Source organism: Mercenaria mercenaria, chromosome 2 (assembly GCF_021730395.1).
Source record: "Mercenaria mercenaria strain notata chromosome 2, MADL_Memer_1, whole genome shotgun sequence".
NCBI classification, from domain to species: domain Eukaryota; kingdom Metazoa; phylum Mollusca; class Bivalvia; order Venerida; family Veneridae; genus Mercenaria; species Mercenaria mercenaria.
This window is the reverse complement of record NC_069362.1, coordinates 61,264,798-61,291,912: the sequence shown is the minus strand read 5'-3', so window position 1 is coordinate 61,291,912 and position 27,115 is coordinate 61,264,798. Positions and strand designations below refer to the sequence as shown.

Genomic DNA, 27,115 nt, shown 5'->3' with positions numbered 1-27,115 from the left:
TTAGATATTGACTGAAGCATTTCTATGACCTTTGGTATATTGGTCTGTAACTCGGTCTGTCAGACTATTTGATTCATGATCAGTATGTGGACAATGCTTGGGCTTAGAGCTGTCCTATGTCTTAAGATGATTGCGTGTGGTCAGTAGATGATCCCTATTGTTTGAGTTCAGTACATTGTAAATCAAGGTCACATTGAGGCGGAAACTGAATTACATACCAAAGTACCATAAACACACAACCTTCAGAGACATGTTAGGAGGCATTAGTATATTGTTTAAGTATTCTTCTGCTTACCAGGTTGCACTGTGATTACAGAAGGCTCTGCCTATGAAGATATTTTCACTGTTGTCAGTTGTGATGTTAATTGCCACTTAAAATATCTTTGAAAATAAATTATACTGTAGAACTTTTGTCCATTTTTTTGTCCCAAATTTCAGGTTGCCTTTACAACTAGAATATATCATCCGAATATAAACAGTAATGGTAGTATCTGTCTAGATATTCTGCGATCACAATGGTCACCTGCTTTAACTATATCTAAAGGTAAGTCATTAATACTGTGCTGACATTAGCTTGCATTCTGTTTACTCTCTTATTGCTAACATTAGTGAGACATGTATACCATTTTATGAGCACTTTGAATTATGTGTATTTTTCTTTATTTTTGAAAAAGTGGTCTATTTTATCAACTGTTTGGGAGCTCTCCTTTGTTTAGCAGGGAATTTGGGCTATACAACTTGTGAGCATGTTTTGACATGAATTTATGATGGAAATTTTCTACATCTGATCATATTTATTAAAATATATAATAAAACCTCTTTGAGTTCTGTTGTCTTGAAATTCGGTAGTCTAGAAGAAATTTTAAAGTCTTTTCAAAGTGCCTTCATTATTTGAAATTCTGACAATCAAATCCATATGAGTTTAAAACATGCAGCTTCGTGCATCGAAGTGAAAAAAAGTGTCCTTCAGTCAAGGGGTTGCAAATTCATACCCTTATGAATGGTATTGTCTTGTTTTTATGCCCCTAGGCATATAGTGATTGTCCCGTCTGTTCGTCCATCCGTATGAGGTTAACCAAATGGGACCGTTCTGTCTAGCATCAATACCCCTTACTAGAATGACTTGATACTAATGCAGATGTAACCTGTGACCATTCCTCATCTTCAGAGATCACCTGACCTCAAGTTGACCTTGACCTTGAACTTGACCTCATTTTGGACTTAGGTTGCTTTGTATCGACAAGGATGCAACCAGGGGCATCAAGCGTTTATTGAAAGCAGCTCCTTGTTTGTTGTTGTTGTTTTTTTATTGGTAAACTCTTGTCACAACTGTACATCCTTGAATGTATGTACAGTGCAACTGTAATACATTTAGAGAGATGCACCATCATCAGACTTTTTTTAAATTTTTATACGCCTGTCTCTGAAAGAGTGGGGCGTATTATGTGAACTACCATGGTGGGCGGGCGGCCGGTCGGCATCCAAAAGCATGTCCGCTCTCTAAGTTTAACAGTTTTCATCCGATCTTCACCAAACTTGGTGACAATGTTTGTGGGAATAATATCTCGGCCAAGTTCGATAACAACCAGCAAAATCACCCTAGGCACTTTAAGATTATGGCCCTTGAATTACTCGAAATCTGCAAATTTAGCCTTGTCCGCTCTATAAGTCTAACAGTTTTCATCCGATCATCACCAAACTTGCTGACAATGTTTGTGGGCATAATATCTTGGCCGAGTTCGATAATGGGCGTCTTTTGTGACAGTCTGCCACGCTTGTTAAGTTTATTACTGATTTTCTCAAAGCAAAATGCTTTGCCCTCCAGAATTATTGATATGGTACTTATATTATCTGTTTCTTCATTTTAGTGAACTTTAAAATTTCTTATATTTGGTCTTGTTGCAATTACATGTACAAGATGTAATTCAAGGCAGGCCTAATTTCAAGACTTTCATGCCAGTATTTTCAAATTTAAATTAGAAATCTGCTCCTATTTAGAAGCACTTCTAACCAAACTGTAGTGCTTAGGCTTGGGTTTTTTCTCATAAGTATTTGTGTATCACCTTTTGCAGTGTAACAGTTTTGGGTTGCAAAAGTAGAGTTTGCTGTTTGTAAACATTATCATCATTTTGCTTATTAAAACCAAAAGTAAAATGTTGGTACAACTGTGTTGTGGGATTTTGATAAGTGGTTGAGTTTTGTTGTTTAAAATATTTCGATGAGTGGAAAATTCAGATGCCTTCTTCAATAGTTGGAACATGAAGTTGGGGGAAGTGGATAGTTACTCCTCTGATAACTGGCAAAAATTATGTATATTAAACATGTTAAATGCAAAATGTTACAAAATATGTAGAGGATATTGTTTGGTTTTTGTGTTAGATCGAAATATCTTTTATCTAGTGGACATCAGATGTAATGTTTCTGTGAGTGGCAATCAAAAACGATTGTGTAAGACTTGGTGTTCATCAGTGAAAGATATGTAAAACAAACAGAATTCTGTTTTTTTTTTTCATGCTTTATCAATGGTATTAATCGATATTAACACATTTTATATTTCTTTACCACTAAAAATATATTTGCTAATTTTAACTGTGAAATTAACAGATATATTTCACAGTAATATTGTATATTTGCTATTATCAAGTGCCACTGTAAGATTAGATGTGAGGTCCTTGCACATCAGCTTCTGGCCTTGGGGGAGCATTTTCTTGTTTCATCCCACACTATGATTTTCTGTTTCTGAAACAGCCAGAAGTGTTCCAGTGTGTTTTAGCAGTTTTTTCCCACTCTGTTCCTAATTGGAATTCCTATGCCTTTTGTGATTGATGTTGTAATACAGCCAAAGACCTCCCAAGATTAAAGCCCCCATGCTCTTTTCCACTAAGACAGACAAACTCCCTCTTCTCTCCAATCACATCTTCTGAAATACATATGACTTATTCCAGAAATAAACCAATAGCAGCTTAGTTGTATGTGTTATTCAGTTAAAATGAATCCAAAATGTGGTGAAGGTTACCCACCTGTATGAATTGAGGAAGATTGGAGTATTTAGTCATATATTTTTTTTACTGTGATATTTCAGTATTTCTTGAGTTAACTTTGCAACGCTGAATATGTGACACTTGCATTCAGATCAGTGCTTGTTTTAACTCCAGAAGTGTTCTCGAGAAGATTTCGGCTCTAACTGTCGGCTTTTTACATGGTTGAAATTTTATGAGAAGATGTTTATTAAATCTTCCAGAATATAAAGTAAGTATAACTATTAAATTCTTGAAAACAAATCTGCCAGGTGATGCTTTTATGGTATTTTAATTGAATGTTAGTGAAACATTGTAAATGAGACTTCAGTTACTGTAGACTTCAGTCTGTAGCTCTACTCTGGGTCATTCTCCACACAAGGTGAGCAGTTTCTACATGAAATAAATCTTCTGTTTCCAAATTTGGCTTTCATGTTTAATTGCAAGCATAAAGTGTATTGTTTAAAGTAACAGAACAAAGCCCCTCAACCCACCCCCAAAGCACACACACATTAAAAAGTTAATTTCTCATTCTAATGGTACACAGGTATCTTGGTAAACATATTTGAATGTTCATCAGGTCTGTCCTACCAACACTTCTTGTGTTTAAGGAAACCTTACAATACAGTTGATAAATCATCTGTTTCTTTTACTTCACCTGAATGATTCAGGGTGAACTTCAAGAATAGATGGGTGCTCGTCATCTTACTTTGGACATCTTTTCATCAGTCACTTAATGCAGGGCTCACACTGACAGGTGCCATTATTGTCATTTACATTAAATTTTGCTTTTATTATTAAGTTGCAGTGTTACATATTCCCCTGTTAGCAAGATGATGTTTACTGTCCTGTGTATTCTAAAACATGGATCAATACATACACTCTATTGACTTTAGCACATTATGCAAATGACAAATCAGTATTATCAGTTTAGGGTTTGAAACTTCTTGAATGGCCATGTAATAACTGCCACTTTCCTGTACGAATAATGGACTACTAATGAACTTAAAAAATAATTAATTTACGATTGTAAACTTCTTAATTGCCAAGTACTTGCTGCTTTGATGTTTCTGCTCATGTATTAAAATCCATGAGACCAAATCTTTTTAACAATATATATATATATATATTTTTGATTCTGCTAAGAAAATGCTGTCAATATAAAAGGCTTCACAAAAGTATTTAGTGAAACTTAACATGTTTCTAATATTAGTTACTTAGCCAGATGAGCAGTTAGAAAAAATGAACAAATTTATTTGTTTTCATACTTTCAATTTTTAGCTTACCTGAACACAAAGAGCCGAAGGTGAGCTATTGTGATCACCCTGTGTGCCCCATTGTCCGCCATCAGCAATTTTACTGTTAACTCTTGAGGTCTCAATTTTAGCCAAAACTTATTGATACTTGGTCAGAATATTATTCTCATTAAAATCTCGGTCAATTAATATGAAAATTTCAACACTACAGAGGCCACAATTTCAGCCTCGACTTTATGTAAGACTTTGTTACAATGTTTGTCTTTATGAAGTGTAGGACAAGTTCAAAACTGAGTTAACTGAGGTCAAAAATAACATTTTCTGTTTGGTCTTCTTGAAATTTTCTCAGAATATTTGTCTGTTATCAAATGAAAGGTCAAGTTTTAAATTGGGTTATCAGTGGTTTGTCTGTTTGAAATCTACCATAAACATGAACCTTAGTCAGAATGTTTGTCTGTATGAAAGATAGGTCAAGTTCAAAAGTAGGGTACTGGAGGTTGAAAATATGTCACTAGGTCAAAAATTAGAAAAACTTGGTTAATAGTCCGCGTGATTGCATAAAACATGGTGAAAATGTTTGTCTCTATGAAATCAAGGCCAAGTTAGAAACTAGGTTATCTGGGGTAAGAACTAGGTCAGGTGAGCGATACATGGCCTTCACGGCCCTCATGTTTAAGTAAAAGATCTTCAAAAACACATAGAAACATAAATATTTTTTGAATTAAGTACCAAAGACATGCTGACAAAAAGGATGGTTTTATATATTTTTAGCCCACCATCATCAGATGGTGGGCTATTCAAATCACTCTGCGTCCGTGGTCCGACGTCCTTCCGTCCGTCCGTCCGTCCTTCCGTTAACAATTTCTCGTTATCGCATCTCCTCAGAAACTACCAGGGGCATTTTGACCAAACTTTGTCAGAATGATGTATTGGTACTCTAGTTGTGTCCCCCTGAAAATCAGACTGGTTCAACAATTTTTTAGTGAGTTATGGCCCTTTGTTTATTTCTATAATTTACAAAGATTTATATAGGGAAAAACTTTGAAAATCTTCTTGTCCAAAACCACAGAGCCTAGGGCTTTGATATTTGGTATGAAGCATCATTTAGTGGTCCTCTACCAAGATGATTCAAATTATTTCCCCGGGGTCTAAAATGGCCCTGCCCCGGGGGTCACATGGTTTATATAGACTTATATAGGGAAAAATTTTGAAAAACCTCTTGTTCAAAACCATAGGGCCTAGGGCTTTGATATTTTGTATGTGACATCATCTAGTGGTCTTCTACTAAGATTTTTCAAATTATCCCCCTAGGGTCAAATATGGCCACGCCCCAGGGGTCACATGGTTTACATAGACTTATATAGGGAAAAACTTTGAATATCTTCTTGCCCAAACCACAAAACTTAGGGCTTTGATATTTGTTATGTAGCATCATCTAGTGGTTCTCTACCAAGTTTGGTCAAATTATCCCCCTAGGGTCAAATATGGCCCCGCCCTGGGGGTCACATGGTTCATATAGACTTATATAGGGAAAAGCTTTTAAAATCTTCTTGTCAGTAACCTACAATATTCAAATTTGGACCACATGTATGGTTTTGAGTGGCAAGATGAACCTTGACATGAGTTGACCTTGGTATTGACCTAGTGACCTGCTTTCACATTTCTGTAGCTACAGCCTTCAAATTTGGACCACTTGCATAGTTTAATGTTCCGAAATGAAATTTGACCTTGATTTTGACCTAGTGACCTACTTTCACATTTCTCAAGCTACAGCCTTCAAATTTGGACCACATGCTTAGTTTTGTGTACCGAAACAAACTTTGACCTTTACATTGACCTAGTGACCTACTTTCACATTTTTGAAGGTACAGGCTTCAAATTTGGACCACGTGCATAGTTTAATATTCCGAAATGAAATTTGACCTTGATTTTGACCTAGTGACCTACTTTCACATTTCTCAAGCTACAGCCTTCAAATTTGGACCACATGCTTAGTTTTGTGTACCGAAACAAACTTTGACCTTTACATTGACCTAGTGACCTAATTTCACATGTTTGAAGGTACAGGCTTCAAATTTGGACCACATGCATAGTTCTGTGTTCCGAAAAAAATTTGACATTGATTTTGACCTAGTGACCTACTTTCACATTTCTCGAGCTACAGCCTTCAAATTTGGACCACTTGCATAGTTTTGTGTACCGAACAAACTTTGACCCTTACATTGACCTAGTGACCTACTTTCACATTTTTGAAGGTACAGGCTTCAAATTTGGACCACATGCATAGTTCTGTGTTCCGAAATAAAATTTGACCTTGATTTTGACCTAGTGACCTACTTTCACATTTCTCGAGCTACAGCCTTCAAATTTGGACCACTTGCTTAGTTTTGTGTACCGAAATGAACTTTGATCTTAAGATTGACCTAGTGACCTACTTTCACATTTCTGTAGCTACAGGCTTCAAATTTAGACCACATGCATAGGATTGTGTACCGAAACAAACTTTGACATTGACCTAGTGACCTACTTTCACATTTCTCAAGCTACAGCCTTCAAATTTGGACCACTTGCATAGTTTTTTGTACCAAAATAAACTGTGACCTTAAGATTGACCTAGTGACCTACTTTCAAATTTCTCAAACTACATCCTTCAAACTTGATGCACATACATAGTTTTGTGTACAAAGAACTTTGTCCTTGAAATTGATCTAGTGACCTACTTTCACATTTCTCAAGCTACAGCTTTTGAATTTGGACCACATGCACAGTGTTGTGTACGGAAATGAAATTTGACCTTTAGCTAGTCAGTAAGTCTTGAAATTTGGAACACTCAAAAATGGCACATTGGTGGGCGCCAAGATCACTCTGTGATCTCTTGTTTGAATTAAGTACCAAAGACATGCTGACAAAAAGTATGGTTTTATATTTGATCGTTAATGCTGAATTTGATATTTATAGGTGTTTAAGAAAAATTTTCTTGTGTGTTTTAAAAAAGATTAAACATACCAATGACACGAGCCCGCCCACTTAGCTCAATAGGGAGAACGCAGATCTACGGATTGCAGGGTCGTGAGTTCCAGTTGTGGGCGTAATACTATGTTCTCTGACAATTTGATAAAAGACTTTGTGTCTGAAATCATTCGTCCTCCGCCTCTGATTCATGTGGGAAGTTGGCAGTTACTTGCAAAGAACAAGTTTGTACTGGTACAGAATCCAGGAAGACTGGTTAGGTGAACTCTTGAATAACGGCATTAAACCCAAAACATACAAAAATCAGTGACACTAAAACCAACCTGTAAACTTCATCTACTGAGTAACTGCTGTTATTGTGCCAGGAGTGGAGCTTCAACATTTCCACACCAAAAATGATCAACCATTCCATGGGCCGTTAAAGATTTAATGTGTATCCACCAAATGCAATCCAGCATTCACCAGATCATAGCATTTCAAGGTTTTAGCATAGAGAAACTTGTTTGATCGGGTCCCCCTAACATGCACATTTGGAAGTATTTTTTCTCCTACCACACAACTCTCCTCCCACTCATACTTTTCATAGTCAGGGAGTCCCAGGACTGGAATCGGATTAAGATAGAAATAGTAACTACAAAAGTTATGCAGAAAAGTTCACAACAGTTTTGGCTTATGTTTTCTCTAGGCTAAAGAAGTCCAGTGTGAGCCCAGTAATGGTTCTTCATCGAACTTGGCCAGAAGCTTCCTTGCTTGGACCTCTCTAAAGTTTTTCACAAATGGTTCTGCTCAACTGCATATAGGGGCTCTAAATAGAAAAACATTAAAACCACTTCTTGGATTTTACCCAAGCGTTGTCATTAGCATCCTTACATGGTTGAATCAAGTTTGTTCACGTGATTTGGCTGGGATTACATTTGAGCATTTTTACATAGAATTATGTTATCATAAATTAAGAACTATTTTACAGAAGCTTTGGTTAGTGTTAGTGGGGCTTAACTTTGGAATGCTACAGGGGCCAGTGTTTTATAAGAAAACTATAAGAATCTGTCCTCAAAAGTATGAGGCTTAAGAGGCAAAATATTTTATTTGAAGCAAATGGTTGGTCTTCTATCAAGGTGAACTGTTGTGACTGTTTTCTACAGTTTTACTGTTAATACTCTCTACATCTTGGCCCGATCTAAATGAAAATTGCTCAGAATATTCGCTTTAATAAATTCTTTGAAAAGATTTATACTGGGTCATGTAAGAACTAGGTCTCAAGGTCAAATAATAGAAAACCCTTCTCAGTTATTAGAGGCTACATTTTCTGTCTGATCATCATGAAACTTTGTGAATATGTTTTTTTTTTTAAGTCTAGGTCAGGATAGAAGCTGAGTAATCTTAGGTAAAAAACTAGGTCACTAGTTCAAGTCATACAAAAACTTCATTAACACGAAGTCACATTTTGTGACTTTATCATCTGATAACTTTTTGTCTTAAACTAGGTCACTATGTCGAATAATAGAAGACGCTGTTAACAGTCTCTTATACCTGATCTTGCTGAAACTTTTTCAGAATGTTTGTAGATCATACTTAAAACTGGATTATCATAAGTCAAAAACTAGGTCACTAGATCAAATGGTAAGGGGCCTCTGTGGCCGAGTGGTTAAGGTCGCCGACTATGAATCACTTGCTGCTCACTAACGTGTAAACCAAATTTATACAGAAGTTGTGTCTTTATAAAATCCAGGTAACCTAAAGTGTGATAAGCTTCTCTAGAGATATCGTCTGTGAATTAGTCAAAAACTCAGAAAACTTAAATGAATTTGCTGATTTTGGTATACTTTCAGTTTTGCTGTCGGTATGCTCCTTGTTATGTGATCCAAACCCAGATGACCCACTAGTTCCAGAAATTGCACGCATCTTCAAAACAGACAGAGACAAGTATAATCAGTTAGCAAAAGAATGGACAAAAAAATATGCTATGTAGTAAAAGATAACTTTGAAGAACTGAAGAAACAGTGCAGTAACAAGACTTTTTTTTCTAGATTTCTCAGCAGGAATAGAAGTTTTAAAATGTGATTGATCAATATTCTGTCAGATGTTCTGAGTATGGATCAACTTTATAATACTGCAGACAATGTTCAGTAAATGGGGCTTTTTAGTTCCCTGTAAAGGAGGCATATTGTAAGCATATTGTCTGTAACTTATAAGTGCTATCTTTTGTTTGTCTATCTTAAACATTTCATTTCTAAGCTATAATTTTTTAATGATTCTAGGGACTTGAATGAAAATTTACGTAAATGTGCATATTTAAATGTGAAGCATTTAAGAGTCAGGCCTTTACATCCAATTGTTACCTCCGAGGTCGCAGGCAAGGGCACTTAGGTTAGGGTTAGCTATCTGCCATAACTTTGGAACAATTCAAAGGGATTTCAAAAAAAAACTTTAACAAATGTTAAGCTGGAAGCTGAAACAGTTTCTGCCCAGCAACTGGAGAGACTTGGCCTTTCAGTGGTGAATGGCTGCGATTAGAAGATGGCCATTGTTGATTTGAGGGGTCAGTAGGTCAAAGAATAAGATCACAGTGCCCTTCTGACTAAAAATAGTTTCCAATGCATAACTAGAAAAGGCTTTGGTCTACTGTAGTAAGATTCATAGGATACTTGCCTGTGATCAGTAGACCCCTGTTTTGGGGGTTCATGTCATTTTGCCATAAAGATTGTGAACAGTTTCTGATTAGTAACTGGACATTGCTTTGTTCTTCAGTTAATAAACTTCAAAGGATTATAATCTCTGGTAAGTAGATGGCCCATCAGACGGTCAAGGTCAAGTTTACAGTGAACTCCAGAGTGAAAACAGTTTCTAATCAGTTGGGTTAGGCTTAATCTAATTTTCAAACTTGCATAGTTCTGACATACATTGGTTGTCATGGGGCATGTTATTATGTTTTTAGCTCATCTGAGCATATGAGTTTTTCTGGTCACTCGATGTCTGTCTGTCAACATTTAGCTCGTGTATGCAATAGAGGCTGTATTTTTCAACTGATCTTCATGAAATTTGGTCAGAATGGTTGCCTTGATGAAATCTAGGTCAAGTTCAAATATGGGTCATCTGGGATCAAAAACTAGGTCACTAGGTTAAATCAAAGAAAAACCTTGTTTATGCGATAGAGGCTGAATTTTTCAATTGATCTTCATGCAATTTGGTCAGAATGATAGCCTTGATGAAATCTAGGTCAAGATCGAATACGAGTCATCTGGGATCAAAAACTAGGTCACTAGGTCAAATCAAAGAAAATACTTACTTATACTTAAGATTTTTTGCTCCAATTTTAATGATAATTGGTCAGAATATTTTTTTCCATGAAATCACTAGGTCAAACATGTTTACACTGTTCTGGCGTGTTTCTCAGGTGAGCGACCTAGGGCCATCTTGGCCCTCTTGTTTTACACAGCTTCTGTTAAAGTAGCAAGTTATGAAATCAAATTGTAAAAGCTGCATAAGATTTCCTGTTGAGCTCACCTGAGCCAAAGGCACATGGTGAGCTTTTGTGACCACTCAATGTCCGTTGTGTGTCGTCAGTCACCCATCATGCGTCTGTCAACATTTTCTAAAAAAAAATTCTTGAAAACCACCGGGCAGAATAACACCAAACTTCACAGGAATACTCCTTGAGTGTCCCTCTTTCAAAATTGTTCAAAGAATTGAATTCCAGGCAAAACTCTGGTTGCCATGGCAACCGAAAGGAAAAACTTTAAAAGTCCTCGTATCATGAACCACGGAGCCTAGGGCTTTAAAATCTGGTATGTAGCATCATCTAGTGGTTCTCTACCAAGACTGTTCAAATTATCCCCCTAGGGTCAAATGTGGCCCCGCCCCAAGGGTCACATAGTTTATATAGACTTATATAGGGAAAACTTTGAAAATCTTGTTCAAAACCACATGGCCTAGGGCTTTGATATTTGGTATGTAGCATCATCTAGTGGTCCTCTACCAAGATTGTTCAAATTATCCAGCTAGGATCAAATATGGCCCGCCCCGGGGGTCCCAAGTTTTACAGGAAAAAAAGTTTAAAAATCTTTTTGTCTGAATCCACAAGACATTGGCCATTGATATTTGGTTTGTAGCATTGTCTTATGGTCCTTTACCAAATTTGTTCAAATTGTACCCCTTGGGTGAAAAGAGGCCCTGCCCTGGGGGAACCCAAGTTTTACATAGACTTATATAGGAAAAAACTTTAAAATTCTTTTTGTCTGAAACCACAAGATGCAGGCTTTTATGATATTTGGTGCATTGTCCAGTAGTCCTCTACCAAAATCGTTCAAATTATGCCCCTGGGGTTAAAAGAGGGTCCCACCCTGGGGTCACTTAGTTATTATATGAGTTATATAGGAAAAAATACGTTAAAAAAAATATTATCTGATCCTATTTCCAAGACTGTTTAATTATAATTACCTGATGATCCCCAGTAATATCATGTCACTTGACTTTCATTGACCATGAATGTGACCTACTGACTTTCTTGACATTTTAGCATCAGTTCAGTGTTCGAAATTCACGGTAGTCCGACAGCCCGTGGCTACCAAATTTCAGCTCGGGCTACCGATTTTCCACAGGTACAAGCCCGACTGGGCTACCGAATTTTCCTCATTTGTTTAAAAAAACATGCTAATTAAACGAGTACTGCATCGTGATTTTGCAGACTGAGAAACGCTTATAGAATTATTGGTTTTTGCACTCTTACTTGTTGACAATCAAACACAGTGCCAAAGACGTAACCGCAGCTCTAATTGGCTGAATACAATCACCTCTAGCGTAACGGATAATTTGATTAGCTTTCACACTTCTCGCGAAAATCTCACAAGTACCTGCAGTAGGTGGAGCTTAAATTATGCTATCAGCGTGTGTGTTATGTGTATTCAGCACTCGGTATTACATCTTACAAATTTTCAACAGTCCGAGTTGCAGTAATTGGCGAGTGCGGATCCTAAAAAATCGGGCATAACAGTTTAGATTTCGTTTTGGCAAGGAGTGTCATGTCCGATGCTTTTGGACTCTGACGATGCTGATCTGGACTGGAGTATTTCGAGTTAAAATTTTTCAAAAACATGGCAAACATGTACTGTATGTCTTTTTTATTACTTCAAACATGCATAGAGATGTCTGTAAAACAAAATGTTATATGGTGCAAAAATTATGTATTTTAAGGTGTTAAAGTTCGGTCTAGTGAAATTGATGTCGGGCTTGGAAAATTTTTAATCTGGTAGCCCGAACGGGCTATTGGATTCAAATCTGAATTTCGTACACTGTCAGTTTGACATTTGAAACATGTAGCTCATATTACTCAGGTGAGCGATTCAGGGTCATCATGACCCTCTTATACTAAAATTTATACTAATCTACATGATTTTTTTCCATCCCCTTGAAAACATAGTGAAAAAGTCCTTACAAAGTCATTGATCTTATTTTTGCACTTTTTCTTGTTGTAACATGATTTTTATGAATGTTAACATGTATCTATAATAAATATTGCACAAGAAATGAAGTTAAATTCTTATTTTTTTTCAGTTAAATGATTTTAATGTTCCAGAGTCTGGAGTTGGTAAAGAAAGAGGCACATAGCTATCAAGATCTTTCGTCTTTCCATAACAGTACTAGCTGGAAGGGCAAGGTCACTGTTGGTTACATACCTTGGTGCATATACCTATATAAGCAGTTACATTTAGTGTTTTTGGTGTCATCCAAACTTTGTCTCACATTGAAGGCTTTTGAAGTAGTCTTGATACAAATGATCACTTACAGGACAAAAAAATATGCATGACAGGTACTATGTTGTCGGCTCAAAGGTCATTGTTGGCACTGTACTTGCCAGGTCCATTTTACATACATAAAATATGGAGATAAAAGTTTTACTGATCTGGTCAAGAACTTAGTAGTACAAAGTTGGATCATCAGATGATCTCAGCAAGACAATGTGTCAGGCCAGACCTACTATTGATACAATACTTACCACTGACGCATTGAAATATACACATAAACTCTGAGGGAAAATACAGAGATTTCATATTTGGTTAGACATATTGCTTACTAAATTTCTTACATAGCCAAAATGTAAGACTTCACAAGTGAAATATAGTTTGAACTTGTAAAATTTGATAATTTTCTTTGTGAAATTAACAGATATATTTCACAGTAACAATTCTATTATTCACTGAAAAGCATACAAAAATAAATATATATATATATATAATATTTGAAATGAAATCAAAAAAGAGCATAGCACAATATGCTGTGGCAAATGCCACTGTAATAGCTGTTGTTAGGTCCTTGCGCATTCGCTAATGACCTTGGGTGTTTTCCTGTCGTGTTTTCTGAAACAACTGGATGTGTTGCAGTGTGATTGAGCAACATTTTTCTCCCTATTACCAATTGGAATACCTGTAATACAGACAAAGATCTCCTAAGACAAAACCCCCGTTGCAGTATTCCACTAAGGAGGGCAAAATCTCATTCTTTCTCACTAAAGTGGATAAAATCTCCGTTCTTCTCCCCTATCACATCCTCCGATATCAGAATAACTAATTCAAGAATTAATTAAAAGGAGCTTACTTGCATGTGTTGTACAATAAAAGTAAAGTGGTGTGGGAGTTGTCCATCGTGATGAAATGGAGAAGGGTGGGCTATTTTGTCCTGTATTTATTGGCATTTCGTTTTTGAGTTAATTTTGCAACACTGACATTCAGATCAATGTTTGTTTCGACTCCAGAAATGTCCTTCAGAAGGTTTCGTCCATAACTGACTGGTGTTTTATTGACTGAAATTTTGCGAGAAAGTCTTTTCGAAGTCTTCCCGAGTAACTTATATAGTAGGTATAACTATTAGATTCTTGAAAAAATGTCTCACAGAAGGAGTTTGTCATAATATTTTGAAAGTTCTTGAATAGACTAAGAAAAGGTGTGAAATGAAATATTTTAAATGAGGCTAGAGAATGTTTTTTGGTATTCTAGACATCACTTTGCAGCTGTACTCTGCCCTGTCATTCTCCACACAAGGTGAGTGGTTTCCAGTTGAAATTAATCATCGCTTTGAATTTGGCTTTTGGGTTTAATTGCAAGTATCAAGTGTATTGTTAAAAGCAAAACAATGATCCTGGGTGGTGTGGTAAATTTAAGAATTACAATAAACTGATAGGAAATACTTAAGGTCACAATGTGTATAGAATGACTATTTGAAGAAAAGTAAAGCTATTGCAGTCGCCTGTGCATCGGCAACCATGTAGGTTTTCGTATATAAGCTGGAATGTAAGCAGTAGCCGCTTGTGGAATGGAAGTTCTATTTCTTTCTTTTTTTACTGGTCTGTAACCTTTATATACATGGAAGAATTATTCGAATAACTTGGTTGTAACTTTCACCATAACAAGACAAGGTAATGTTCAAATAACTTAGTACTAACTTTCACCATAACAAGACAAGGTAATGTTATATTTTTATCATTTTAAAGTGAAATAGATCCATTTTGTCATTTTTCTTTTCCAGTCTACAACTTCAGTATACATCTACTTTTCCTTTACTTACAGGACTTACACTAAGCGTCCTGACATCACATGATGTTGACATCCCTTCCTACGGACACATATCTAGTGTACAGTTATAAATGCAGCTTTTCAACTTTACAATTTTTTCTTGAGAATTTGTAGATAAGCTTGTATCGCAATAACCACAACTGGGAATGGATTGAAACTTAACCCACTTGTTCACTTTGAAGACACGACATACAGTGCACAGGTCTCATGACTGTGTTTTGCTTTATAACAAAGGTATGCCCCATTTTGAACGCGATAAGGCTTTTAAGTAGTCTATCTTTACTGTCCGTCCTCCGCTGTTGTTAAACAATATTATCACCTTTCCAGTAATTTCTTACTATTCCAAAATAAAAATGCCTTATAGTTCGATCCACCAAATCCTTAACCCTTATCCTGCTAAATTTCTAAAATGGACTGGTCCGTCATTCAGTTAGGGCAATACCATTTATTAATTGAAGGGTTTACTGACTGAATAGCGAACAGTGCAGACCATGACTGCAGGATGATTTTGGTCTGCACTGGTGGCAAAGCCAGAAATATTTGCTGTTAGCAGGCTAAAGGTTAATGGTTTTCTTTTCTTTTGAAAGATGCATCCAAAAGTTATGAATTGTTCAAGATGTAGTAGCAGGATCCTTTTGATTTTATATTTATATCTTTGATGATATCAGTTTTATGTCCAAAAATCTATTTTATCCCTGTTTGTTAAGGGTCCATAATGCTTTAAATTTTTAGCTCACCCGAGCACAAAGTGCTCATGGTGAGGTATTGTGATCACGCTGTGTCCGCCTTGCGTCCCTGCGTCAAGTCATCCGTCGTCAACATTTGTGTTTAAACAACATCTCCTCCAAAACCACTAAATGGATTTTGATGAAACTTGGCCATGATGTTCTTCGGGTGGTCCGCTCCCAAAATTGTTCAAACGGTTCCGCTTGGTTGCACATAGGGGCTGCCAGAGCTAAAAATAGAAAATTTTCAAATGACATCTCCTCCTAAACCGATGATCCAATTTTTTCCAACCTACCTAACCTAATTTTTTTTAGCATGTTACCGGAAACAAAGAATTTTTTTTTTTTTTTGGCCTTATACTACCCTCTACCAAGATTGTTCAAATTATACCGATTCGTCAAAAAACATGGCTGCCAGAGTTACTTTTCCCTATATGTATATAAAGGAAACTTTAAAAATCTTCTTGTATGAAGCTGCTTGTCCGATTTTAGAATGATTTTAAACAAATGGTCCTTGTGTGACCCTCTACCAAGATTGTTCAAATTATTTTGATTCGTCAAAAAACATGGCCGCCAGAGGACATGGTCACTTTTCCCTAGGGCTGTCATTGATTGGGTCTTAGATGTATCGACAATACCGATATATCAGAAGACAAATATCGACGATACATCGATATATTGATTATTAAGTTAGATTAACGACATATTTGTTCATATGATACTATATACCTTCCTGTAAATGCTATTTTAAGGTTTATTGCCTAATTTCCATATTTCTGTTTGATTGTGTTGTATTTGTATTTATGAAATAAAAGAAATACATAAAAATTAATAACATCTTTCATTTTTATTTTGCCTTCACTCCTTTTTTTGTATTTATCCAAGTTTACAACTTTGTGAACTTTAGTTTTTTTTTAGGGTCTGCGTGTTTATTTGGGTAGTTTTTTCTCTCCTTAAAATATCGATTTTTGAAAATGGGAATCGATCATCAATTGACAAAAAAATATCGTTGATACATTGATATCGTTTCTATCGATGACAGCCCTACTTTTCCCTATATGTATATAGTGGAAACTTTAAAAATCTTCTTGTGTGAAACTCCTGGTCCGATTTTAGAATAATTTTACACCAATGGTCCTTGTGTGACCCTCTACCAAGATTGTTCAAATTATTTTGATTCGTCAAAAAACATGGCTGCCAGGGCGTGGTCACTTTTCCCTATATGTATATATTAGAAACTTTAAAACTCTTTTTTGTGTGAAACTGCTGGCCCGATTTTAAAATAATTTTTCATAAATGGTTCTTGTGTGACCCTCTACCAAGATGGTACAAGTTTTTCCGATTCATCAAAAAACATGGCTGACGGGTGTGTGGTCACTTTTCTTCTCTGAATCAATAATAGCTAGAGCCTTGATATTTGGCATGTGATATCAGATTTGTAATGTGTACCATAATTGTTAAAATTATTGCCCTAGGTTCAAAAGTGTGTGTGACATGTATATAATATAGGCTAACATAGAAGAAACCCTAACTCTAATACAAACACACTCGAAGTCTTGTACACAGGTGAGCGCTTTAGAGTCAGTGACCCTCTTGTTATCTTAAAACAGATGAAACAGCTTTTAAAATAGATGCTTTGCATACTTACATGGTTAGAAAAGCACTACTTTTAATATTGCACATGAACTGTTATAGTTAGAGCCATAAAGGGAGGTAATAAAAAACAATAGATTCAATAAAACATTCAAGTATATTCAGCAGTATTCAAACCTTTGACAAATGTTAAAGTAATTATCAGAAATAGGATTTAACAAGAAACTAATGCATTTTATGTTCATAACTGAAAATGCAGCAGCCACATTTAAGACAAAAGTATTATGAGCCTTTAAGATATCCTAAAATTTTACAACTAAAGTGAAAATTGAAATTTTACAAGTATTTTAGTGTAAATGAATAGATAAAATTTACAACAGAAAATACTCTGTTTAACAGTTTCCTGACAAAAAATTAAAATTTGAAATGTTAAAACTTCCTTTTATCGCCCTCGGAATTCAATAGAATGATGATATACATGCATAATATAAATGATATTGTCTTGTATTGAAAGAAATATTATGGAAAAGGTCGGTCAAACTTCAGGTATGTGCTCTTTTTAGCTCACCTGTCACAAAGTGACAAGGTGAGCTTTTGTGATCGCGCGGCGTCCGTCGTCCGTCCGTGCGTGCGTGCGTGCGTGCGTGCGTCAGTCCGTAAACTTTTGCTTGTGACCACTCTAGAGGTCACATTTTTCATGGGATCTTTATGAAAGTTGGTCAGAATGTTCAACTTGATGATATCTAGGTCAAGTTCGAAACTGGGTCACGTACCGTCAAAAACTAGGTCAGTAGGTCTAAAAATAGAAAAACCTTGTGACCTCTCTAGAGGCCATATATTTCACAAGATCTTCATGAAAATTGGTCAGAACATTCACCTTGATGATATCTAGGTCAAGTTCGAAACTGGGTCACGTGCCATCAAAAATTAGGTCAGTAGGTCAAATAATAGAAAAACCTTGTGACCTCTCTAAAGGCCATATTTTTCATGGGATCTGTATGAAAGTTGGTCTGAATGTTCATCTTGATGATATCTAGGTCAAGTTCGAAACTGGGTCACGTGCGGTCAAAAACTAGGTCAGTAGGTCTAAAAATAGAAAAACCTTGTGACCTCTCTAGAGGCCATATATTTCATAAGATCTTCATGAAAATTGGTCAAAATGTTCACCTTGATGATATCTATGTCAAGTTCGAATGTGGGTCACGTGCCGTCAAAAACTAGGTCAGTAGGTCAAATAATAGAAAAACCTTGTGACCTCTCTAGAGGCCATATTTTTCATGGGATCTGTATGAAAGTTGGTCTGAATGTTCATCTTGATGATATCTAGGTCAAGTTCGAAAGTGGGTCACGTGCCGTCAAAAACTAGGTCAGTAGTTCAAATAATAGAAAAACCTTGTGACCTCTCTAAAGGCCATATTTTTCATGGGATCTGTATGAAAGTTGGTCTGAATGTTCATCTTGATGATATCTAGGTCAAGTTCGAAACTGGGTCATGTGCGGTCAAAAACTAGGTCAGTAGGTCTAAAAATAGAAAAACCTTGTGACCTCTCTAGAGGCCATATATATCATGAGATCTTCATGAAAACTGGTCAGAATGTTCACCTTGATGATATCTAGGTCAAGTTTGAAAGTGGGTCACGTGCCATCAAAAACTAGGTCAGTAGGTCAAATAATAGAAAAACCTTGTGACCTCTCTAAAGGCCATATTTTTCATGGGATCTGTATGAAAGTTGGTATGAATGTTCATCTTGATGATATCTAGGTCAAGTTCGAAAGTGGGTCACGTGCCGTCAAAAACTAGGTCAGTAGGTCAAATAATAGAAAAACCTTGTGACCTCTCTAAAGGCCATATTTTTCATGGGATCTGTATGAAAGTTGGTCTGAATGTTCATCTTGATGATATCTAGGTCAAGTTCGAAACTGGGTCACGTGCGGTCAAAAACTAGGTCAGTAGGTCTAAAAATAGAAAAAACCTTGTGACCTCTCTAGAGGCCATATATATCATGAGATCTTCATGAAAATTGGTCAGAATGTTCACCTTGATGATATCTAGGTCAAGTTTGAAAGTGGGTCACGTGCCATCAAAAACTAGGTCAGTAGGTCAAATAATAGAAAAACCTTGTGACCTCTCTAAAGGCCATATTTTTCATGGGATCTGTATGAAAGTTGGTCTGAATGTTCATCTTGATGACATCTAGGTCAAGTTCGAAAGTGGGTCACGTACCGTCAAAAACTAGGTCAGTAGGTCAAATAATAGAAAAACCTTGTGACCTCTCTAAAGGCCATATTTTTCATGGGATCTATATGAAAGTTGGTCTGAATGTTCATCTTGATGATATCTAGGTCAAGTTCGAAACAGGGTCATGTGCGGTCAAAAACTAGGTCAGTAGGTCTAAAAATAGAAAAACCTTGTGACCTCTCTAGAGGCCATACTTGTGAATGGATCTCCATAAAAATTGGTCAGAATGTTCATCTTGATGATATCTATGTCAAGTTCAAAGTGGGTCACGTGCCATCAAAAAGTAGGTCAGTAGGTCAAATAATGAAAAAACGTTGTGACCTCTCTAGAGGCCATATTTTTCATGGGATCTGTATGAAAGTTGGTCTGAATGTTTATCTTGATGATATATAGGTCAAGTTTGAAACTGGGTCAACTGCGATCAAAAACTAGGTCAGTAGGTCTTGAAATAGAAAAACCTTGTGACCTCTCTAGAGGCTATCCCCTTGAATGGATCTTCATGAAAATTGGTCAGAATGTTCACCTTGATGATATCTAGGTCAAGTTTGAAACTGGGTCACGTGCCATAAAAAACTAGGTCAGTAGGTCAAATAATAAAAAAACCTTGTGACCTCTCTAGAGGCCATACCTTTCATGGGATCTGTATGAAAGATGGTCTGAATGTTCATCTTGATGAAATCTAGGTCAGGTTTGAAACTGGGTCAACTGCGGTCAAAGTAGGTCAGTAGGTCTAAAATTAGAAAAATCTTTTGACCTCTAGAGGCCATATTTTTCAATGGATCTTCATGAAAATTGATCTGAATGTTCACCTTGATGATATCTAGGTCACTTTCGAAACTGGGTCACGTGCGGTCAAAAACTAGGCCAGTAGGTATAAAAATAGAAAAACCTTGTGACCTCTCTAGAGGCCATATTTTTCATGAGATCTTCATGAAAATTAGTGATAATGTTCACCTTGATATCTAGGTAAAGTTCAAAACAGGGTCACGTACCTTTGAAAACTAGGTCAATAGGTCAAATAAGAGAAAAACCTTGTGACCTCTCTAGAGACCATATTTTTCAATGGATCTTCATGAAAATTGGTCAGAATTTTTATCTTGATAATATCTAGGTCAGGTTCAAAACTGGGTCACATGAGCTCAAAAACTAGGTCACTATGTCAAATAATAGAAAAAACGACGTCATACTCAAAACTGGGTCATGTGGGAAGAGGTGAGCGATTCAGGACCATCATGGTCCTCTTGTTTTTTACTGTTACCTAAATGATTTAGGGTGAACTAGAAGGATATTAGGATGCTGCATCTTCAGCATTTCTCTTTGGATACCTTTTCATCAGCCTTTTAATGGATATTCATCAAACTTGGCCAGAAGCTTATTTGCATGGACCTCAAGAATTTTCGATTGCTTCTGCTTGACTTCAATAAGGGGCTCACATGGCTAGAAATAGAAATACCTTAAAACCACTTAATGGGCAGTAGCAACCTTAAATGTTATCTGTAAGTTCACATGATTGGGCTGGAATCAAATTTAGGGGTGTCAAGACAGCTAGCATTTTACATGGAATTATATAAGGACAAAATAGAGGAAGCTTTGATTAATGTTTTCCTACTAAGAAGATTCAAGTCTGTCTATTGGATTAAAGTTGTTGCCATAAGGGTCAGTATTACGTAAGAAAACTTAAAGAATTTTTATCTTCAAAAGAGTAAGGCTTGTTGGTGTTCTTTACTTGAAGCATATACTAATGGTCGCCTACCAGTTTGTTCACTAGCTCAAAAACTAGGTCAAATCATAGCAAAACCTTCTTAACACTCGGGAGGCAACATTTTCTATTTGAACTTCATGAGACTTTTGCAGAATGATTAAAATCTAGGATAAATTTTCAACTGGGTCAGTTTGTTAAAAAAAGTAAGTTACCAGGTCAAATTATTGAAAAACTTGGTTCATGATCTAACTGATTAAAATAAAATATGCTCAGAATGTTTGTTTTAATGAAGTCTAGGTCAGGTTAAATACTAGGTTATAATAAAGGGCCTTTTGTGTCCGGAAACAAAATGAATTTTTATATTGTGTATCTTTGTAAAATCAAGGTAAAATGTGATAAACAGACAGTTTGGTTAAGTGAATTGTTGAATTTCAATTTGTCAGAACTGGGAAAATTTATAACGTCCAATTAATTTGTAAACTTTTGAAAGTAAAAGTTAATTTGCTGTGATAGGTGTGTATTAGGTCAGCTTGGTATATTTTCAGTTCTGCTGTCAATATGCTCCTTGTTATGTGATCCAAACCCAGATGACCCACTAGTTCCAGAAATTGCACGCATCTTCAAAACAGACAGGCTGAGGTATGCAGATTTAGCAAAAGAGTGGACAAGAAAATATGCTATGTAGTAAAAGATGACTTTGAAGAACTGAAGACAGATTTCTCAGCAGGAATAGAAGTTTAAAATGTGATTGAACAATATTCTGTCAGATGTTCTGAGTATGGATCAACATTATAATACTGCAGAATGTTCAGTAAATGGGGCTTTTTAGCTCCCTGTAAAGGAGGCATATAGTAAGCTTATTGACTGTAATGTATAAGTGCTATCTTTCGTTTTTCTATCTTAAACATTTCTTTCCTAAGCTAAAATTGTTGGACTACAATAAGAATTTACATAAATAAGCATAGGTAGATGTGAAGCACTGGAGAGTAGGTCTGTACCTCCATTTGTAAGCCTAGAGGTCACAGGCAAGACCAGTTAGGTAAGAATAAGCTGTCTGCCTTAACTTTAAACATTATACTAATTTTGGATGTCTATAAAACTTTACATAAGTTAGTCTGCAAAGCATGGTTTGAGTGTGGCTTGCAAAAATCAGACTCATACCTCCATTGTGACTAGTAATCAGTAGGGCAAAGACACAAGGTCACAGTGACCTGACTTAAAATCATTTTTACTGGGTAATTGGAGTCAGACATCATTTGTTAAAAACATTTGGTCAGTAGATGGCCTATCAGAAGGTCAAAGATCAAGATTACAGTGAGCTTGAGACTGCAAACAGTTTCTGATCAGTTTAGAGAAGGCTGGAGCTAATTGTTTTCAAAATTTCATAGTTATAACCTCTGATATGTCATCATGGTGAATGGCATATATGTTTTACAAACAGATTTCAGCAGTGGGAAATCTGATATAGTACCAAACTGGCAGTGGAATTTATCCCAGTCTATAAGCAGCTTTAGAAATATTTACTGATATGAAAGAATAAAAATAGAAACAGAATGTTAGAAATAAAGGAGATGCAGTAGATTTGGTAAAGTGTACATCAAATTGTTGCATTCTCTAAGGAATAAATTTCCTGTATAAGTCAATAGTTTAATTCTGTGTGCCTGCTTTGGTTGAAATTTACTAAGATTTATTCTGATCTAACATGATTTTTTCCATCCCCTTGACAATTGCAAAAAAGCCCTTGCAGATTCAATGATCTTATTTTTGCACTTTTTCTTGTTGTTACATAATATTTATAGATGTTAACATGTACATACAATAAACATTACACAGAAAAAGGGAAGTGAATTCTTATTTTTTCAGTTAAATGTCCTTCCATGTTTCCAGAATCTGGAGTTTGTAAAGGAAAAAGCTCATAGCTATCAAGATTTTTCACCCTTGTGATAACAGAACTAGCTAGAAGGTCAATGTGTCCGTTAGCTACTGACTGGAGCATTTTCCTAAGGCTTTTGAAGTAAGTCACCATAACAAGACAAAGTGTTGCAATCAGGAACAATGTTGCCAGCTCTAAGGTCATTGTTGGCTACTGTGGTACGTGGTCCAATTTCCAAGATAAAAGTTTTATTGATTTGGCCCAGAGCATTGCAGTACAGAGTTGGATTTCAAAATAACTGCACAAAATGATTACAACAACAAGACAGTGTGTTCGACTTTTAAACGGGGCTTGACAAATCCACTTGTCCGCTCGTAAATACAAGTAGAAATCAGGCCCATGCTAGCGGTACTTGCTGTAGTACTTGCCATGCTGCGATTTTTTACCAAAAATATAAATCCAGTTAAAGAAGCCAGATAGCTAAAAGATCTAAAATGAAACTTTATTTGTTGTTTGCAACTCTTAAATCTGTCCAACTCCGTTACGGTACTGCGTTATGATCATATAAGCTAGATGCTTTATAGTCAAGAACAAGATTAGGTTATTTACTGTTTTGGACAGACTTTGAAATAGAAGCTGTATTAGGAAAATAATTTTCTTAGTGAATTGCAGGATGATTACAATGTGTAGCAGAATGAGTGAAAATTGTAGGCAGCTCGAACCAAAAATAGTGTGCAGAAGGTAGTAAACCGTTAAAACGCTTTTGAAATAATGCAGAAAGTTTACATTCTTCTTGCATTTTTACCAGTATCATAATTATATGCCTTCTATACCAGACTTGGAAATGAACAACCAAACTTTGGGCTAGTAGCTTTATGAAATTTGGCAGTTTCCTGATATAAAAAAAATTCTTTTCTTTTGTTGTTGCAGGGTCAGTGCCTTCAATAAATTTGCTAATCTATTTACATATACATTTAATTTGTGTTGATTTTGGTAGTAAAATCCACAAAAACAAGACTGCTGCCAAAAAACAGGAAATCTGGTAAAAGTTGACAGTTCATTTATAGATGTACTGAAGGTGATATTGTTTTCGTTGAATTTTAGCATTATAGTATTCCATGCAGTTAACGCAATATTTGAAGTACAGAAACATACATCAGTCTTCCTGTGAGTTTTAATATTTCTGTTTTTGTCCATGTTTTAATTAGTTTACCGTTAAGAAAAAAAGCACTACCATTCCATGGCTATTACTCATGAAATAGCCCTGCCATCCTGTAACTTAAACCTGGGCAATAATTAAACTGATGTGGAAAGACCTGATGATGATTACATTTGTATTGACACATTGAAAAATACGTTAAAGCATTTTTTTCACCAAGAAAAGGGTGAAAATTTAGAGATAATTTGTCAGTGGGAAAAATACAGATATTTCATATATGTTTAGACTAAATCATGCTTAAAGTCAAAATGGAAGTGTTCACAAGTGAAAGATATTTCGATCTTGCATGTAAAACAAATGAGCCGCGCCATGAGAAAACCAACATAGTGGCTTGGCGACCAGCATGGATCCAGACCAGTCTGCGCATCTGCGCAGTCTGGTCAGGATCCATGCTGTTCGCTAATGGTTTCTCTAATTGCAGTAGACTTTAAAAGCGAACAGCATGGATCCTGACCAGACTGCGCGGATGCGCAGGCTGGTCTGGATCCATTCTGGTCGCAAAGCCACTATGTTGGTTTTCTCATGGCGTGGCTCAAATGAATTCTATTTTTGTTTTGTGTTATGCCACTGTTATTAATCATAATTATTCAACCCATTTTGTAGTTCTTTATGACTGAAAAAATATATTTGATGATTTTCAGTGTGAAATTACCAGATATATTTTACTGTTATATTTCTATAATTCACTGAAAAGCATACTATATAGTTGACATTTGAAATGAAATTAAAAAAACAGCAATGCTAGTAAAGGTAGGGCAATAAACTGTCGAACGTCAAAGTAATATTAGTTCACATTAGCTAATAATGCAGTGTTTTTTTTGTTTGTTTTCGAAACAAGTAAAAGTGTGACTTAACAAAGACTTTTCTCTCTGTTCTTGAATACGGACAAAAATACCCCCAAGACAATTTTCCCCTTGCTCTATTTCATTAAAGGTGGACAAAACCCCCCTTTGCTGTTTCTTTCACTAAAGCAGACAATATCATATAATCCTACCAGATTACAATACCCCTTATTCTGTTTCACTTGGGAAAATGCCCCTTGCTCTATATCACAAAAGTGGACAAAATGCCCTTCTCCCTTATCCAAAGGAGCTCATTAAAAGCGAAACCAAAGTGGGAATTGGGTTGGGTTTGTCCTTGATGAAATTGAGGAAGGTGGGGGGTATTTAGTCCTGTGTTTGTGTGAAGTGACACTTCATTACTTTTCAACTTTGCGGTACTAACATTTAGATAGCGTCGTTTTTGACACCAGATTTGCTCTGGAGATGGTTTCGTACATAACTGACGGCCTTTTTACATATCTGAAATTAAAGAGAAGGTCTTATTATGTAGTAAGTATAACTATTAAATTCTTGAAAAAAAAACTGAAGGATACAGTTTTTGTCATAATATTTTGAATATCCTGACAAGTATTGACCATCGGTGAAAAAAAATTGTATGGAATGAAATACAGTAAATGAGACCAGAGAACAGTTTTCAGACCACTCTCTAGCTGTACTCCTCACACAGTCTCTGCACTAGATGTGTGGTTTCTAGTTGAAATAAATCCTCGCTTCAAATTTGGCTTTTCAGGATAAAAAATGTTTATATAAGTAGCAAAACTAGATGATGGGGTAATGAATAAAGTGAAAACATCTATCTGAAATGAAACTGGTTTATAAACATATAATATTCTCCTTATTCACCTCATTCTAAATGTTCCAGGTGGTGGTATTAGTATCTTTTTGAATTTTAGTTCTCTTTCATAATGTTAGTTTTATGTCCAAACATGTATTTTTTAACTATAAGCAACTGAAGGGAAAACTAAAAGTTGACCCTCGTTGATGTCCAAAACCCTATGGTAATTTTTTACAGTTAATTTCCAATTATCTCCCTTAATATTCATTAGAATGCTATGTAATGAGAATGTTGCTGTCTTGTTTTCAAAGAGAAATCAAGGATAAGTCCTGTTTCGGAAAGGCGGATGAAGCAGTAGGGATATTCTCTTTCCTGATTAGTGGATGTTCCATTGTCTTGTCATCAGCTTTTTTCCAAAAAAAACAAATTTTTATGAGCAACTTAATGGATCTTCATGAAACTTGGCCAGAAGCTTCCTCGCATGGACCTCTTTAAGTTTATTCCAAAGGTTTTGCTTGACTTCATTTTTGTGCCCTTGTAGCAGAAAATAGGAAAGAAGTTAAACAACTGCTTCATACGAACGTCTTGTTGGATTTTAACCAAACCCGTCTGTAGAATCGTTACATACTTGCTTAAAGTTTGTTCATATGATTGTACTTGGATCAAATTAAAGGTTGTCAAAGGGGTTAGGATTTTTACCAGGAATTACAGTAGGATAAATTAAAAAAAATCTTGAAAAAGTAAGCTATTCTACAGTAAGCATTGATTGATGGTCTTTTTCCAAGTAGATTCAAGTCAGGTCAGTGGGACTGAATTTGGGATTGCCACAGGGGCCAGTTTTTGGAAGGAATTAAAACAAATACATTTATATCAAAAAGTATAAGGCTTAGATGTAAGCACCTGAGCACAAAGCTATTGTGATCACTCATCATCCGTCCATCAGTCTACACTTTTCTTCAAACGACATCTCATAAGCAGTGTGATGGAAGTTAAGAAACTTGGCCCTTGTGTGATGCCGCCAGAGGGCGTGGTCACTTTACCTTATACGTTTATATACTGCTGGCCGAATTTTGAGATGAATTCACAGAATGGAACCTTATTTGACTCTACCACCTATTGTTACTTGAACATCTTCTCATTTGTCTCCTGCAGTCTACATGTATGGTTTTTAGCTCAACTAATCGAAGAATAGGTAGAGTTAATTGACTCACCCGTGTGTAGGTGTTGGTGTCGGCATGCCGATTGGGTTTAAGTTTTTGTATATAAGCTTGTTATCTCAGTAATCACTTAAAAAAATGGATTGAAACTTGACACACTTGTTCACTGTGAAGAACAGACT

General features: G+C 36.0%; 1 protein-coding gene across 6 annotated transcripts in view; it reads left to right on the top strand.

Annotated features, from left to right (window-relative positions):
• LOC123564063 (ubiquitin-conjugating enzyme E2-17 kDa) overlaps positions 1 to 27,115 on the top strand; it is a 78,036-nt gene that overhangs the window by 19,944 nt on the left and 30,977 nt on the right. For 3 of the 6 annotated variants that reach the window (XM_045357332.2, XM_045357334.2, XM_045357336.2), the window contains exon 5: positions 439 to 544. In XM_045357332.2, the coding sequence (XP_045213267.1) occupies positions 439 to 544 (106 nt within the window). Of the gene's footprint in view, positions 1 to 438; positions 545 to 3,082; positions 3,127 to 9,072; positions 11,280 to 21,612; positions 22,911 to 27,115 lie in introns of those variants that run through there. The other 3 variants (XM_045357335.2, XM_045357333.2, XM_053536713.1) reach the window with 3 other exon arrangements.